The following is a 17,419-nucleotide window of genomic DNA, read 5'->3' on the forward strand; positions in this document are numbered from 1 at the left end:
CGCCCCCCCCCCCCCCCTTCGAATGTGTTCGAAGTAAATAAGCCCCGGGGGGGGGCTTAATAGAGGATTTAAGGCAATATACTCCAATTGTCTTCAAAACTTTGCATAAGCATTTTTTAAGTTTTGCTTGGACTTTCCATTGTACCAAGAAAAACTGTCGGGGAGGAGCACACAGAGGAGCACAAAGAGTTTATTATGGAACGTCCCGATAACGGGAAATCGTCTTTTTTAAAGTGCTGTGGTCTGGTCAGGATTTAAATGACTGACGCATAAAATACCACATTTCCTCCTATTCTCTTTTGCATTGCCCATAATGCACTTAGTTTGCCCCTTCCAAATTTTGTAATTGTTCCCAATTTCTCCTGGATATTACAGTCGTCATAAGAGAAATTAAAAACAATGTTTTTGCAGTTTTGGGAGGACAAAGAAGCTTTAAGGTTTTATGGGCAACGCGAAAGTGCTGAATAATCGTCGCCCCCAGGGGGGACCCCCATCTTAAAGGGGCGGGGATGCTTGTTGGAAATTTCGAATTAAACGCTCTATCAGGCCAACAGGAGTCCCCACAAAGGCCTTTGTATGTACTTGTAATTGTACAAAACCCTCCCAAAACCCTAAAATAGGAACGCGGGAAAGACTGGGCTCTGACACGTGTCCATCTGGGCCCTCTCAAGCGCCCTGTCACGTGTCTACCCATACTTCCGCCTCTTCCAGGAACTGTTCCCTTCCCTTCCATCGTGCAGAGCAGTTAGAGCAAGCAAAGGGGTTGCGAATTGTCAGTATTCGTCTTCGTCTCGCGTTTATCAGACAGTTTTCATCATGGCTGTACTTCACGAAGTTCTCGGGATCTGTTTGCTTTTTACAGGTGAGAGCGCCTTCTTCCCTACTACGTGCTTGTTCTTTCGCAATGTGTAATCTTAGATTATGACGAGTTTGCGCCATTTTCAGTGGATTGCAAATGGAAGAATGCTACTCGACGCCTCTCAAGAGTATCTATTTTAAATCCATTTTCATGAGTGTCGTTTCTCGATCTTCAGGTTTGCGTTTAATCGGGCGCTTGTAACTTTGCTAAAACTTCATGACATTTGAGCTAACTAACAGAAGACTTGGAAAGCGAAACGCGTAAATTCTTATTTTCCGCCTTGTCAGTTTAGTCATGAATATAAAGTCCACGCTTGATTCTTTTATGAAAACTCTGTACATTAAGAATCAAACGAACAGTAAATCTTCCAAACGTTTTGCAGAAGGGTGAAATCACAGGGCAATTTCTGTCTCATTTGCACGAAACATTGTTTTGCCAAGTGGATAAGTGGACTCCATTTTGTCGATTTTATTCGTTGCCTTTTAATACAAATAAGTGCGGCAGGTTTTTTTTCTGAAACCGTCACTGTTGTAGACTGATTTCGATATATTGAAATTCATGCTTAGCTACGAGGCTTGAGGGAATAAAACAATATAAATTATTCCCTCAAGCCTCGCAGGTAAGTATGAATTGTCAAGGTAAGATGTATGATGCATGGTCCAAGTTTCATAGCCCGCGGTGCATTATGGGAGCAAGTCCAGTAAATTACGTGCCCGCGACGAGCCAAGAAACCTAGAAAGCAAACACTACTAATGCTTCTATGCTATGTCATAAGAACGTTACGACAATGTATTTCAAAACTCTGAATCCTAGGCTTTTAGGACAGCAATTTGAGTTTAGGTTTTGCTCTGTGGTAATATGGAAATGTTGCAAATTTTCAATAAGTTTGCTTGGCTCGTGCACGTGGGAATTTTGGATGGCGTTAAAAAAAAAACAAATTCAAGGCGTTTGTTGAACTACAATAAATAACTTAACACTATGCGTTTGTTTATGTTTGAGGCAATTGTTTTAAAACTGAGTAAAAAAAGAATAGTGTTGATTTGCTTTATTGAAATAATTAGCATCCTGGCCTGTGCAAAAACGCAGCTTAATCAGGCAGTAAAACCCTATTCAATTAATGTTGTTAAAGGAAGAGGCTTCTAATTTCTTACTGTGAGATTTTAAAAATGAAATTCTGTAGCTCGCTTATGTTTAAGAATTTTTGCAGCCATTTAAGTTGAAAGCTCTCTTGAACACCTTCTCACAAATGGTCTCCATTATTTCAATGAACATAAACAAGACTGAACTTCCCACTATGAAAGGGTTTACCATAGTGTACTGCAGGTCATGAAACATGGTTCACTGGAGCAACCTTAATTGAAATAGGTGCATACAGTGAAACCCCCCAAGAGCATATTCACATGATGTCACGGTGGCCATATTGGTGTTCCAAAACAATGAAACAGTAGCCATGTTGGTCTACCAAGACAACCCTGTGGGAATTGAACTCTTTTCTTATGTAAAAACTTTCTTTTGTTCCAATAAATTAGCATAGATGCTGGCCACGTGAGTGAATACGGCCTATAAGAACCCCGCTATAATGAAGACCCTGTTATAACGAAAAACATCTGAAAGCCTGTCAGAATTACAGTAAAATATGAGTGAATGAATGAATGATTTATTTAATGTCGAAGATGTGGGAAGTGTTTACACAATCTTCCGAGCCAGAGGCTCATGTTAAAAACGCTCGACAAACTAAAAAATACAAAACAGGATAAAAAGTGAATTACCGGTATATATATACAAATATTAAGAAAAACCTAAAAACATCGTAATTTTGGGAAAATTTTTTTCAAAGAAACTATTTTCTTAAAAAAAAAACAACACTAAAATAACCTAAGAACATGCATTAAAAATAGTTTAAAACGGACTAATCATTATAAACTGATTAAAATATTAAAAAATATAATTATATCAGTATAATTATATATGTATATAAACTAGCCCAAGAGTATGTAAAAATGTAAAAATAGATAAAGTTATGTACAGTTCATACATTGGCACCCTGTGAAATTGACATTATTAAGGCGAGTACGAAATTGCGCTAAAGTGGTCGAGGATTTAGTTACAGTTGGCAATTGATTCCATATGTGGGCAATCATGTATAAACAAGAGTTGTGCATGACAAGGCTGTTATATGGAGGCCGCTCAACATTTAATCTGCTGTCTCGTAGATTGCATTTAGTTAGCCGAGGGGTAAAAAATTTGGAAATATAATTAGGGCCATCGAGTTTAAAACATTTAAAAAATAAGATAAGCGATTGCAGGGTATGTCTTTGCTCAAGCTTGTCCATATCAGCCATTTCTAGGCAAAAGTCATAGGTAGCCGAATTACCTAAATTCAGTAATGTCTTGATCGGATAATGATTGGTATGTTTGATGTTATTTTTCAAGACTTTAGATATGCCCAGAAGTAGTGGGCAACAGTATTCTAAATGCGATAACACGTAGGCTTTATAAAGGGAAATCATAACGTCCGAAGGAACTAGGGGTTTAATTTTACGTAGTGCGGCTATCTTAGCATACGCTTTCTTCAGCATGATTGCCACGTGGGGCTTGAAAGACAAATCCCAATCCAATGTGACGCCCTGAATCTTGAGAGTTGGTTCAATTTCGATGGACTTATCACCGATTTTTAAGATTATATGGGTACTGAGATTTCCCCAGTGTCATGGCCTGAGTTTTAGTAGCGTTTACTTGCAGGTAATTCGCAGTGAACTAGAGGGTTAATCTCTCTATATCTTGATTCAGTGTAGATTCTAGTGTACAGGGGCTCTCATGGGCTATATATTGCGTTGTGTCATCAGCACACAGACGTAGGGAGGAAGATCCAGCTGAGTAATTGACATCATTCACAAAGATATTAAAAAGAAGCGGACCTAGAAGACTCTCTTGTGGTGCTCCACAGCGAAGAGGCAGCCAGTCTGACACCTTCCCGTTGCATTTTACTCGTTGAAAGCGGCCTGATAGATATGACTGAATCAGTTTCATAGCTGAATCGTGAACGCCATAAGCTTTCAGTTTTGCTGGTAATAAATTATCACAAATCGAGTCAAACGCTTTGGATAGGTCAATAGCGATCACCGCCACATCCTTTGCAGAAATGTACCCCACTGTAAGGAATAGATTTTGATGGTCCCAATGCACAATTTACCCCGCTATAAGGAATATTTTGTTCGGTTGCTCGCAGCAGTCAGTAAAAACAACAGATTTGAGTAGAAATCACAGCTTGCTTTAATTGAAAGTGTTTTTGAATTTGATGTCTTGATTGTCAGCGTTTTACACTTACAGTTTACAGTATCAAATGAATTAAAATGTTTTCTGCATGCAGTATTGAATTTTTGGTAATTCGGTGATTCCAGAAAATATCCATACCATACCACGGGCGGCATCTTGGAATTCTGAGGGAGAGGGGGGGTTTCTTGGACTGGAATTCCGAAGACGTGGGGGGTAACGCAGTTTGGAATTCCAAAGGCATGGGGGGGTGTTTCAGCTCTGAATTCAGTGAATTTCCAGAGGAAAGACGGCGAAAGCTCCGCTTGAAATCGCTGACCTGTTAACATTCCCAGTTTGTAAATGAAGCACGAACCGACCACGGAAGAAGTATGTGTTCATGCAGATGGGATAAGCAGATGGGTTGTGCAGCAAGCTCCACATGGAAGAGGCCTTAAAGTTGAGGAATTAGTCAACTGATTAATAAAAATATAACCAAGTCGGTGTTTCTCGCCGATTGTTGATCGACGATGTGTTGTTGCATGCTGTGCTGAAAACTCGCACCAGTCTCTCGTTTCCAAATAGAATGCCTGACAGATTTTGTATTTCACGCCGATTTCCACGCCAATATGTAGGTAGTAAAATCCGACAGCGTGCCTTTTGATGCGCTGTTTAATTCAAAACTGTTTAAATTTTCAATATGGCGGGTGACGGAATATCGATCGTAAACTTTACTCTTGTCAGCGTCCACTGGTATCAATACGATCTACTCCTGAAAATATGACGGTATTGAATGGAAAACAAAAAGTTCTATTAGGTGGTAAGCAGCCTAAAGATAATGCTTAGAAGGAATAGCTACGGTGTACTAACGTTAACAAACTTGAGTTGCTTGATCGTCTGACTAAAAATTGTGAACAGAATTCTTTTGCAGAGGGAAAAAGTGCAAGTTTCTCGTTCGTTTGAAGATTTAGGCAGACGAACAGGAATTCCAAAGGGTCTGAAACAAAAGTGGAAAATTACGGAGGAGAGGGGGGTTAGCGATTTTGGAATTCGGAGGGCAAGGGGGGGATAAGCATTTTGGAATTTCCGAGGGCAAGGGGGGGTTAAAATACTCATGCCACCCGTGGTAGGGTATGGATATTTTCTGGAATCACCCATTGTTATTTATTAAATTACCCCACTATGATGAATATTTTTGCTGTTGACAAGATAATTCATTATAACAGGTTCTTCGCTATAACGAAGATCCTGCTATAACGAACAATTTTTCAGCACCGTGGCACTTCGTTACAGCGGGGTTCCACTGTATCGGAATAGCTCCATTAAGTATATTGTACAAGCGTTGGTTGCATCATTTCCAGGTATATTTGCTTGTATCCATTCTCCAATCTGTCCTTTCAAAGGGTGGGGTAAGGTAACTTGGGTGGGACTGGATCTAGTAAAAATAAGTACCAAAAGGCACAAATCAAAACGCTGTTCTAAGAAAATCAGCATCAAATTCAAATATCATTAAGAGTTATTGTCTTGATTTCATAGCCAGCTATTACTGAAAGGAGTACAGTGAAACCCTGCCTCATGACCACCTCAGTCGGGGTTGTCAAAAGTAGCCGGCTGCCGGCGAAAATCGCTGCCTACTTGGTTAGTATTGGCAGATGGCATTTTTTAAATAAAATATCCCTGGACTGGTCGCTTACCTTAAAAATCCAGCCGTCTACTTCAAAACTTTCTGACAACCCTGCTCAGTAATACGGTCACCTCGTTAGTGTGTCCACTTTTTTTTGGCCACCTGGCAAAAACCGCCATACATTTTCCTGTAAAAAAACCCTTGTTAATACGGCTACCCCCTTAATTTGGCCCATTTGTGACTGTATTTACGGGGTCCCCTTTACTACTTGCCTCTTCTTACTGAGGTGTAATTATAAAAAAATTTAATGTCTCAAACTTCAGTCCTTTGAAACTCTGGTGCTGGTTTAAAATCCCTCAAAGTTTAATGAAAGACGGCATTGGTTTGTCTATTAAACTGTAATTATTATATAAACACCAATGAAATACCAGCTGAGCTTTTGCGCGAAAACATGATAGAGCGATTTTCTTATGACCTTGAAATGAAAACGCGCGAACAAAACAGAAACAACAAATGAACGGAAGTAGAGCGACTTGACTGGTTTATCGAACGAGTAATAACGCGCGTAGCTTTTGGTTGGTTAAGCAAACGCTCGGGAGAAAAAAACCTCATGCCCGAAGACCTTTCTAGAAATCAATCGACACTTCGCTTTGACGTCATAGTACAATACGATTAGCCAATCGAACAACGCCTTCTCCATTAGAGGGTTCTCTTTGGCGGGAAAACGAGGAGTCGATGTTTCGATCTTTTCATCCATTGGCTGATAAAACAAATAACGAACACTTACTGAAACCAGTTTTCAAGGTCATACGAAAATCGCTCTATCTTCACACGTGAAAATAACATGTTATCTTTACTGGTGAAAAGATTGCTGTTGCTATGGCTACATAATTAATCGCGCCTTTCACACCAAAAAACTATTTAAGTGTAATGGTTTGGTATTTCATTGGTGTTTACACGGTAAATAGAACATTACATGGCCCCTTGGAGATACGAAAGTTCTCTTCTCGTTTTGAAAAAATATTTCACGAGTGAGCGCAGCTCACTCGTGAAATATTTTTCAACACTCGAACAGAAATTTTGTATCTCCAAGCGACCATGTAATATCCTCTATGTATTTTTGCCTTATGTCATTTCCTTTTAGTTGTTTTGGTTGATAATAAGGGAAACAGCATGAGCACTTCAAGCCCAGCAGTTATAGCAAATGGAAGTGCTATACAGAATCATTCCTCTATGGTGCAAAACTTAACATCGACAGCCCATGTTAACCCATCCTCCATGTCGATAAACAAGACTGCAACCATGACAATCAAACCTTCGCAAAATAAGACTTTCACTCCTTCTCACATGACATTTACACCTTCTCATAATGTGACTGTCACCTCTCTTCACAGCATGACTGTCACACCATCCCACAATATGACTGTCACACCATCCCACAATATGACTGTCACACCATCCCACAATATGACTGTCACACCATCCCACAATATGACTGTCACACCATCCCACAATATGACTGTCACACCTTCCCACAATATGACTGTCACACCATCCCACAATATGACTGTCACACCATCCCACAATATGACTGTCACACCATCCCACAATATGACTGTCACACCTTCACAAACAATGCCAACGCCCCCTGTAACACCAACTCCAACACCAACATCAACACCAATCCATCCCAAGCCAGGCAATTTTACTGTCACAACGAAGAACAACACAGTGTGCTTGTTTGCTTACATGGCAGCCAGGTTTGATGTGACTATGAATTTTTCAAAGGTATGGAAGTATTTATTTGCACTGTTTAGCAATGGAACTTCAATACAGTAAAACCTCGATATAACGAAATATAACGAAGTCCTTGTTATAACGAACGATTTTATTTACCCCAGTAATAGTAAAATGTATGGAAAAGAACCTCTGTATAACAAAACCTTGGTACAGTGAACAGGTTTTGCCAGACCCTTGGCCCTTCTTTAAATCGAGGTTCCAACGTATTACCATTACAACTGGGCTATCAAGGTTGGGTCATACAGACATTTATGAGAGAGAACATAATAGCACTTTAAACCTTTTCTGTTACCTAACCAAATACAGTCAACTCCTGATAACTGGAACCTTCAAGGGAAATCAAAAAAAGTTCGAGTTATGGGGAGCTTGAAGAAAAAAGCTGGGAGTAAGGAAAAGGGTTTGAGTTACCGCGGGTAAAACTGCAGTTAATTTATGAAAATCCAGGGGAAATTGATTTTGGTTCAAATTAGCGCGAGGTTCAAGTTAGCGAGGGTTTGAGCTATCGCGATTCACCTGTCTCACTTTTCATCCCAGTCTAGCCAGACTATTGTCCAGTGACTAACCATTGTTTTTTGTTTTTTGTTTTTGCCTCTAATGTTTTTCTGTGAAGGTTGTAGAAAAAGGACAATTTGTTGTATAAATTAAACTGGTTAAAGTAAAATGCCTCACGTTACCTTGGGAAAGCCAGTTAAGGCTCCCTTAGTCCTCAGCTCTCACTTCTGTCCCGAAAACAAAAGATTATTAAAATACCTTTATTATTGAGTGATGAGAAATGAAAAGCGTATAAATTTTTATTGTTTTACAGCACAGTGTGTATTTGCCAGCGGATGCTACAGCTACTGGAGCCTGTGACAATTATCCTTCCAACAACAAATCATACATTACCCTGTCATGGCAGTCAAAGGAGGTTTCATATAACTTCACAATGCACTTTGTCATAGTCAAGGGCAACAGCGATCAATTCACATCCTCACCAGGCTGGGCTGCTGCAAATTTGACATTTTCAATGAAAACACCTGGATTCTCTGGTATGACTGCATGTCAACTTATAGACCTTTTTACCGATACAGCAGCCATATTGAATTAATTCGATTTAAGGAGTATTATAGGATGCCCAGGGGGCATGAGCACATTTCGTTTGTATTTTTGAGTGCTTTCGGGACATTTTTTCATAAAGTTTTCTTAGAATAAGATTGTAATGGGAAAAAAGATCCTTGCACCCTGTTTGGATGTAATAATGATCACCTTTTGTAGTTTAGTATTAGAAATATGGTCTTTCACTTTATATTTCTCGGGAAAAAGGCGATCATTATTACATCCAAACACGGCACAAGGATCTTTTTTCCCATTACAATCTTATTCTAAGAAAACTTTACAAAAAAAATGTCCCGATAAGCGCTCGAAAATACAAACGAAATGGGCTCATGCCCCCTGGGCATCCTTTAATACTCCTTAAATCGAATTAATTCAAAGTAAAAAGGCCTATTATAACTCAGAGAAAAATAGCTAGGCCACGACGAAAAATACCATAATCTAAAATTGCAGTTTGAGTAGAGCTGCATGTAAAGCAGATGTTCACATTATCTTTTGTCCTTTGCACAAACTGCATGTGCAATAGGCGATTTCCAAAAACACCTTGGTAATAACGTAAAGTATAATAAATTTTCTGACCTTTTTTGTAGGCACAATCATTAGAATTCAGGGTATGTATAGATCGAAGGCTTGCTCTATAGAACTGGTATTAAAGAATCCATCCATTTCACTTGTCTTCTTTCTTGCCAAACTCCTGAACATATTAAAAAGAGTACAGTACTTAACTATAATTTAGATAGAACATTAGCATAACTTTGTTTTCCCCTAAACATGCTGAATGTGCAATTTTTTGACAAACTGACATATTGCATGTGCAAATTGTGTGCAAGAGTAAGGTTAACATGAAGTGCCGTATTTATTCGAGTAAACGCCGCAGCATTTATTAAATTTTTAGCGTTTCCAATGTGGAGTTTAGATGATGGCGTTTATTTTGAAATCACTTTTTTAATCAATGACAACAGCTATTGTAATTTGTTTGTTAATGTATTTATGCAATTGAAAAGTTCCAATGTCTCTCTTGCTTTGCTGAGAAAGAATCGTAAATGTCTGTATGGTGTAAATTACCAAGTTGTACCGAGGTTTTTCTTATTACCCTCAAGTAAATGCCATATTCTTCTGATTAGGTGATTTTGCTGCCATCTGTGGCATTTAGGTGTTTATTTGAGGGTGGTGTTTAATGGAATAGATACCGTACTGCCCAAACGGCACTCTGATATTATGGTATTTTTTCAAAGTGGCCTATTTAGCATTTACATAATTATGACATTTTGCGATCCCATCAGTGGTTTCCCCTGCATGTGAGAAAGGAGCACAGAAATTCAATCCTGATGGCGTTTCATTACCCAGAGCTGGGTAGTGCTTCTGATTGGTCGAAGCAATTTCCTTTGTGGTACAACCAATCAGAAGCACTACCCAGCCCTGGGTAGCTAGTGATGTATCATCAGCATGGAGTTTCTGCATGTTCCTTTCTAAATTAGACATCATTTTGTGGGGACACCAGTGACGGCGTCGCAAAATAACAGTTGTTTTCTCGGTTATTAGAAGAATACTTTGTATCTTCCGTAAACCATCCCAGCCCCCTTTCTTTCTAAAAGGAGGAGGGGGAGAAATGACACATCAACATCAGGGTTCGCTCCGTCTGGAAAAGTCCTTGAATTTTAGGGGAAGTCCTTCAAAAGTCCTTGAATTCCATTTTTCCTTGAAGAGTCCTTTAATTTCTGTGCAAGTCCTTGAAAAGGTCTTGAATTTTCTTCAACTTTGAATGTAGTGGCGTGGAAAGAATTTTTTGATGCATTTTGGTTGTCCAAGACAGAAACAAATCATAGCCCAGAGAATTTAAAGGTTATTTACATAAAGTGCACTATATGTTTTGTGCAAGTATTAACTATCAGTTTAAGTCAAGTGAACAGAAAAATGTACATAGAGAAGTTGGTGAAGCAAACAGGTCAAGCCTTAAAGTCTTATTAGAATGGACTGGGAATGTGCATTTTTGTACAATCTGTGAAATTTTCTTTATTATATTCCTAGTAGGTGGTCCTTGAAAATCTAATGTGGTCCTTGAAAAATGGTTGCAATTTTTTGTATGAACCCTGAGTATTCAGGGTTAATGTTTAACATAGTTTACTATGGGTATGCTTTCCTTGCAGAAACATTTCAGTCTACAAAAGAGCCACTGAATGAGGTTTCAGCTCCTTTGGGGTATGCATACCTGTGCAAAACCAGTGTGAAAGACATTAAACTGACAGCTGTCAATTCCAGTGTGGACGTCTCACTGATGGACGTAAAGTTCCAACCCTTTGAAGTTGACAACGGAAAGCTCAGTGCAAATGGTAAGGTCAGGATGTTGACTAGGCAAACTATAATCAGGTGTCATGCTTGAAATTAAGCGTACACCTCACCTCTTGTGTTAGCAAGAAGGTTTGACTGAAGACGTGCACAAATATTTTTAGAAAACATGTCTGAATTTTGAAATGGTTAATGTGTGTATTTCCTCGAATAAGCTTCCACGCTCTAATAAGCACCCACCACCACTAGGCCATAATAGGCCGAATTACGAGAAGAACGGAATGTCACTTGACATTGGCAGAGTGGCAAATTGGGCACCGGAAGTGGCATACAATCCTTTCCGCATGCTTTTACCTGTCATCAACTGACGTTCCCATTCTGTTGCTAAATCAGCCTAATATCAAACAAGCCCCCCCCCCCCCCCCCCCTTTGAATAAGCATCCCCCTCTGACATTGGCAGAGTGGCAAATTGGGCACCGGAAGTGGCATACAATCCTTTCCGCATGCTTTTACCTGTCATCAACTGACGTTCCCATTCTGTTGCTAAATCAGCCTAATATCAAACAAGCCCCCCCCCCTTTGAATAAGCATCCCCCTCTGATCCCCCATAACCCTCTTAAATAGAAGGGATACAAGGAATGCCTGTTTCTATTCTACTTCATTATTTTACTTGCTTTGTAAGTTTCAACTTCAACATTTATACCAATACTACTGTGTGTAAAGTGTATAAAGGGGACTACTGTATGCTCGATTACCAAAAGCAGGAAAAGAAGTGCCATCCTCAGAAAGCAATCAGTGCCCTTCTTCCAGTAAATGCCCCTTCTTAACCGAAATTTTAAATAGGCACGTGGGTACTTATTTGGGGAAATATAGTAAATAAGTAGTAACCCATGCCAGTGACACACCTTTGCCAATGAAGTCTATACTAGAATACCCTGGTCCATGCATTTTATTGCAAGGTAAATAAACCTCTTATTTTTGCTATTTTGTCCTGTTTTGTGCATCATAGCGGATTACTGTGTTTCAACCGAAGCACCCGCCTCAGCGTTCGTCCATCCAACAACAAAAACACCGACAAAGCCTCATAAGGAAAGCCACACAGTGGCAATTGCCGTTGGATGTACACTGGCTGGGCTTGTTGTTATCGTGGCCATTGGCTATCTGATTGGTAGGCGTTATAGACGTAACACATCTGCTGGATACCGCAAACTGTAGCCATAGCAACATTGGAGGCTAGAAAGAAACCTCGCAGTTCAGTCTGGAGGATGCTAGTAACTTTTACACCCAATAACTATATAACAGTGAGAAGGATGTTTCATAGAGAATTGAGTACAATTTTTTTAAAATAAAACTTCCAAGTGCTTAAATTCTTTATCAAACACCCTCACAAGTGAGTAATGGTAGTGTGGGAAAACCAGTATCAATTTGTAGAGAAAATCAAAACAAAAATATAACATTTGTCGATTTTCTCTTAATGAATAATTATTATTGGACAGTAATTAAGCTAAATTGGAAGACAACCTGTGGTCATGTTTTCTTTTTGTATTTGACTTGCATTGTCTTAATGCAATTTGTTTTTTACTTTTTTGAAAGAAATTTTTCATTTTCCTATGTTTGTTGTTAATGCCCGACATTCAACTCTAAAAGTGGACACCCCTTTAGGTGAATCTTTGTTTACATTTTCTGCCTCATTAACATATGCTCATCATTATCTGATGAAGCTAATAAAATAAAACCTCTGAATATTGAAAGAGCAAAACAATTTCAGTTATCTCTGAAAATTTAATCCGGATATACCAAATGGTTTCGGAGAAATTCTCTTTTAAAAACTCAAAATTTTACAAAGAATGTTTGTCTCATTAACTTTTTTGCCACTCAGCAATTTTGCAGTTTTAGGTGGCCTATATTTCCTTCAATATTTCTTTTAATAAGCTGCAATTGCACAAATTGTTCAAGGTAATCAGCTCTTTCAACTTTTGAATTTAGTTCGTATATACGGCCCAGCTTCTTTGAGTTAAGTCGTATGCTAATGAGGAAAAATGTAAACAATTACGTCAGCAAAGATGCGCCTATCAGGGTTCATTGCTGGTTTCATCTACTGCTGCCAGCCCACTTTTAATTTTGTGTCTATACAAAGGAGACAGTTCAAGCTGATTGCAAGCTTCTCCAGCCCTTTCCCGTTGGGTAGAGGGGGCCACACGCTATGGTGGTTTTCCCTGCTCAGGGACCTTTTTCAGGCTATAGGTATATAAAGTAGAGTCCTCAAGTGTGACGTCAGAAAAAATTAGATTTGTGAAACAATTTCAAAAAAATCTAATTTTTTATTTAGGATTTTTTAGGGGATTATGAAAGAACAACATCCAAAAGGCCTACTTGCTAAAAAATTAACATTCCAGGGCAAATTTTCTTTGAGATATTGAGCCGGTTATGCTCTCATGGCCTATGCTTTTACCCGTCTATGAAATAGGTTACTCTAAAAAAAGTGATTAGAATAAAAGTAGCTTAGTTTTAGACCAAAAATGTTATACTCCCTTTGTATCTCCTTATTCATTTGAAGGGCTGGAAAGGGATGCATTGTGTTAACTGTAGGTACATGAAAGGGGTATATGTAACATGTAACATGAATGACAGGAGGATGTAGTTTATGAAGAGGCCCTTTTAGGATAAAATTCTGACAAGCAACGCGGCCTTAAAACAGCAACGTAAGACTAGATGAAATAGCATGGGGTTGAATACCAACAGGGACATGGCTTACTCCGAAGGGTTAAGGATTTGGCTGTGGGGGTGGAAAATATTGTTAGGTTCTCCTACCTCTCCACCCTCATGGCTCTGGTGTCCAGTTTAAAGAGTTAGCTGTGTAGATACTTCATTTTAATTTGATAGGAATGCTCCAGATTAAAAACTAATATCCTGCAAGCAGCCATCCCAGTCATGTTGTTGAAATGCTTGCCAATTTCTTTGCCTCTTCCCCCTCAATGTTGATTTTGCGGAAGTTTATGACCAAGCAAACCTGTGAGGGGGACGCGATACATGTATTAGCGGAACCACTTAGTTTATCTTGTGTTTTCGAGAAGTGTTTCAACAAAATATGACTGGTGTGGGGGTCCATTGTAGGGGTGTGAGCTGCTGCTTTAAAATTTCTCACATAAAAGCATAAATGTGACACAATACCCCAATGTGAAAGAAATCAAACATAGCGAGACTGTTGTTTGTTTGAAGTTAGAAGTGATTGATCTTTTATACTTTTTTTTAGTTGTAGCCATTATCCTAGCTTTATAGGGAAATTGGTGTAAGCTTTAAGCTTTAAACTTAATAGTTGGTAGTATTTTGATAAAATAACCTCTGGTTAATCCACTTAATAAGTCAGTGTGATCGTTTATTTGACTTTAAAAAGGGTCATAGTTTGGACAATTATTTCTTGATAGTTATTTTTGCTGATAAGCAATGTAATAGATTTTTATATATTTATTAGGCGAGTTGCTGATTGAAGTTTGAACTTTAAGTTAAAGCAAGAGAAAATGAGGTACCTCATAGTACCTAGTACCTCGTAGTACCTCGTAGTTGCAAGCCAATTTACATTGTTAGATTGTATGTTTTGAATAAATCTTGTTTGTTAATAATTATTTGTGTCCACCTTGAACTATTCATTGTGATTAGATGGTGAAGGTAAAGGCGCACACGAGCCAAAGGCCCAAACGGCCGAAGCTTATCCCGGTTTCCCTTAATAGCATGAAGCATGCCTAGGAGTATTGCTAACCCCCTTCTGGATGGGATGATAGTTGTTCACATGTTTACCCCCAGCAGTATGTCACCGGAACCCATTTATACAGCTGGGTGAAGAGAGACAAAGTGGAGTAAAGTTTCTTGTCTACGGAAACAACGCGAAGGGCGGGGCTTGAACCCTGGACCCCCGCATCCGGAGTAAGGTAAGAAAATTTTTGCTGTCCATTTCTCCTTACCTTAGGCATCTGTGATTCGTTTCAGGGCCTGTTTATGAAAGTTGATCCCCCAGGGTGGGGAGGGTGGTACTCAACATTCTACTATACCGGGAGTCTCCGCCCAAACGTCCAATCCCTTACCCTTAGCTTTTAGATACCCCTTTCCTATACCTGCTTTTCAGAAATGGCCGTAGACGTAGCGTGAGCTTTTGAAGGTGTACTCACGGGAAGAAAGTTACAGCGCCGAAGGTACTCCAAACTAGGGGGGAGGTCTCTGAAACGCCATTTCCAGCGTTTTCCACAGCACATTTTCAGTAAACAAATACAAAGGAAAACGCAGTAGGTAGTTGTTGATTTTTCCCATCTATATTGTTCTCGATAAGGTATGGTGTTCATAGAAAAAGGTAGCCTGTGCCAGGCTCTCAGATAGTATAGTGCGGACGTATTAAAACGAGCAAAGCGAAAATAAGACGCGCGCGACTTGGGAAAGGGGGCGGTGGCTCTCCTCAGCCTCTGCGCGTTTTTCGCATTTCTTTTTCACCACTATCTCGAAGCCTGGAACAGGCTAAGAAAAAGGGTAAAACAGTGACGCCATCAACGAGGTTACATGCAAAGAGCGGCGAGACGTCTAAAGTCACTGACTAATGTTACTGACATCGGCTACGTTTTGCATACATATATTCCTCATCACAGTTGAGCGCACATTTTTTTCCACATTATATTTCAGCTGTACGCATGGACGTATGTCCGTATACGGACGCTACGCTCCTGCCTAGTTTAAAACTTTACATCCCTTTTAGAGTGCATCTGTTTGGGTCTTTTTACAGACCGAAATGACAGATTTCCCTACCCTTTCATATACTTCAACAAGTGAAATCCCCACCCTTTCATACACCCGAAGCCTGAAAAAGTACTATTTTTTGGCGGAGCCTCCCGATCCCTGTAATGGCCACTATGGGAGAACCTTTGCTTCTCGCCGTTACCTTCTCAAAAATACAATTTGATCATTATCACAAATTAGTAAAATCCAACTAGTGGTCTATTATCAATGCTGCGTTCTGATTGGTTGAGCTACCACTAGGCTATATGTTATAGCCCACTAGTAGCGAAAAGCGCGGGCTTTGAAAACAAAAACATTGGCGGCTGAATCGCGTTTTGTTAGCTAAAGTTATTTTGTCTCAATATTTTTGACCAACTAGTTGAATTTTACTAAAACAATTATTCCTCTCGCCCTCATGGCCTCTGAGTCAATAGCCCATTCGGCCTTCGGCCTCATGGACTATTGACTCAGAGCCCATTCGGGCTCGAGGAATAATTGTTAATGAACTTTTTACTTCACTTTTTATACCCCGTCTCCTCTACGGTTCAGAGGTATGGGGAATCTATGACAAAGAAGATCTCAACACCTGGGGAAAAGATATTACTGAGAAAACTCATATCTTCCTTTGTAAACAGTCATTAGGAGTAAACAAATAACCGGGGGGGTGCGCGGGTTAATTTTTGCTGGGTATGTGCCGCTGGCCTCTCAGGGCCCCTACCCCATTATAGTCTATTCTGTGGCCAAATATAGACTCCATCTTAGTCACTTTTGGGCAAATATGTAATTTTCGCGATCCCATCTTAGTCACTTTCTATTTTCATGAATTGGCCCATATTTTAGATTCAAGAATGAAGAACTCTTTACTTTTTATCTACAGAACAAACATTCTGGAACGTTTGCTAACCATAAATATGAAGAACGGTCTTACCCCCAAAAATCCGAAAATTAATGTGTGACCCCATTATAGTAATTCTATTGAAAATGCGACCCCATTATAGTCAATCGACTCGTGAAAATGCGACCTGTCTGTATCTGCTTTTTTACATAAAAGAGCAGCTTTTATATTTCTGTTAAAAAGCAGATTTTTTACCGTTATTAAGTTGTAAAAAAGCAGGATTCAGTTACATAAAAATGCAACCTTTTTACAAAAATATGTTTTTGTAAAGAGGCAGGTTTTTTTACAGCTATATACCTGTAAAAAAGCAGGATTTTTACATAAAAGCATCTTTTTACACAAATATATTTTTGCAAAAAAAACCGGTATTTTTACAACTGTGTAATTTGTAAAAAGTCAGCTTTTACATAAAAATGAGGCTTTTTTACCAGGCCCGTAGTTTTATGCAACATCTTAATGTAAAGTTTTATATGTGGTTATAAGTATTTTTGATACCAACGGCATTCCATAGTATCTATCTCGATCTGTTCCTAGGCATGGGCCAGTTCAGTTATCATCATCAAAGAGCAAGCGATCCTGGCAGATCTAGTCAGAATATAGGGTAACTGATTTTCCAATACTTTTCCACTGAAACCGCTGAACCGCCGGTGCAGGCAATTTTGTTGGAAGTTAAAAGGGATACTAAAAGGCAAGAAAAACATTGTATTTTGGCAAATGACACAGTCCTCAGTTACTACTATTTCTATATATCATGTCTAGTCTATGTGCGATGAAAACATCATAAATCTTAGTGCCTCTTATATTGAAAATATTCTAAATTGTCATAAATCTGAACTCTAATTTAACTTTCTTA

The 17,419-nt window shown here is 39.1% G+C and overlaps 1 protein-coding gene across 1 annotated transcript; it reads left to right on the forward strand.

Annotated features, from left to right (window-relative positions):
• The first annotated feature begins 716 nt into the window (after positions 1–716).
• On the forward strand, positions 717–14,533 carry LOC140950009 (uncharacterized). Its single transcript, XM_073399167.1, has 5 exons — positions 717–862; positions 6,880–7,523; positions 8,341–8,563; positions 10,775–10,957; positions 11,923–14,533. Exons 1-5 carry the CDS (start codon positions 817–819, stop codon positions 12,126–12,128), a joined length of 1,302 nt encoding a protein of 433 aa, XP_073255268.1. The 5' UTR covers positions 717–816; the 3' UTR covers positions 12,129–14,533.
• The last annotated feature ends 2,886 nt before the right edge of the window (positions 14,534–17,419 follow it).

The sequence above is a fragment of the Porites lutea genome, chromosome 10 (genome assembly GCF_958299795.1).
Source record: "Porites lutea chromosome 10, jaPorLute2.1, whole genome shotgun sequence".
Classification (NCBI taxonomy): Eukaryota; Metazoa; Cnidaria; class Anthozoa; order Scleractinia; family Poritidae; genus Porites; species Porites lutea.

Bases quoted from the DNA above. Each gene is read 5' to 3' on its own strand.
- LOC140950009 (XM_073399167.1), top strand. From the start codon at position 817: ATGGCTGTACTTCACGAAGTTCTCGGGATCTGTTTGCTTTTTACAG. The intron at 863-6,879 runs GTGAGAGCGCCT...ATTTCCTTTTAG, and splicing joins GATCTGTTTGCTTTTTACAG to TTGTTTTGGTTGATAATAAG. The intron at 10,958-11,922 runs GTAAGGTCAGGA...TGTGCATCATAG, and splicing joins CGGAAAGCTCAGTGCAAATG to CGGATTACTGTGTTTCAACC.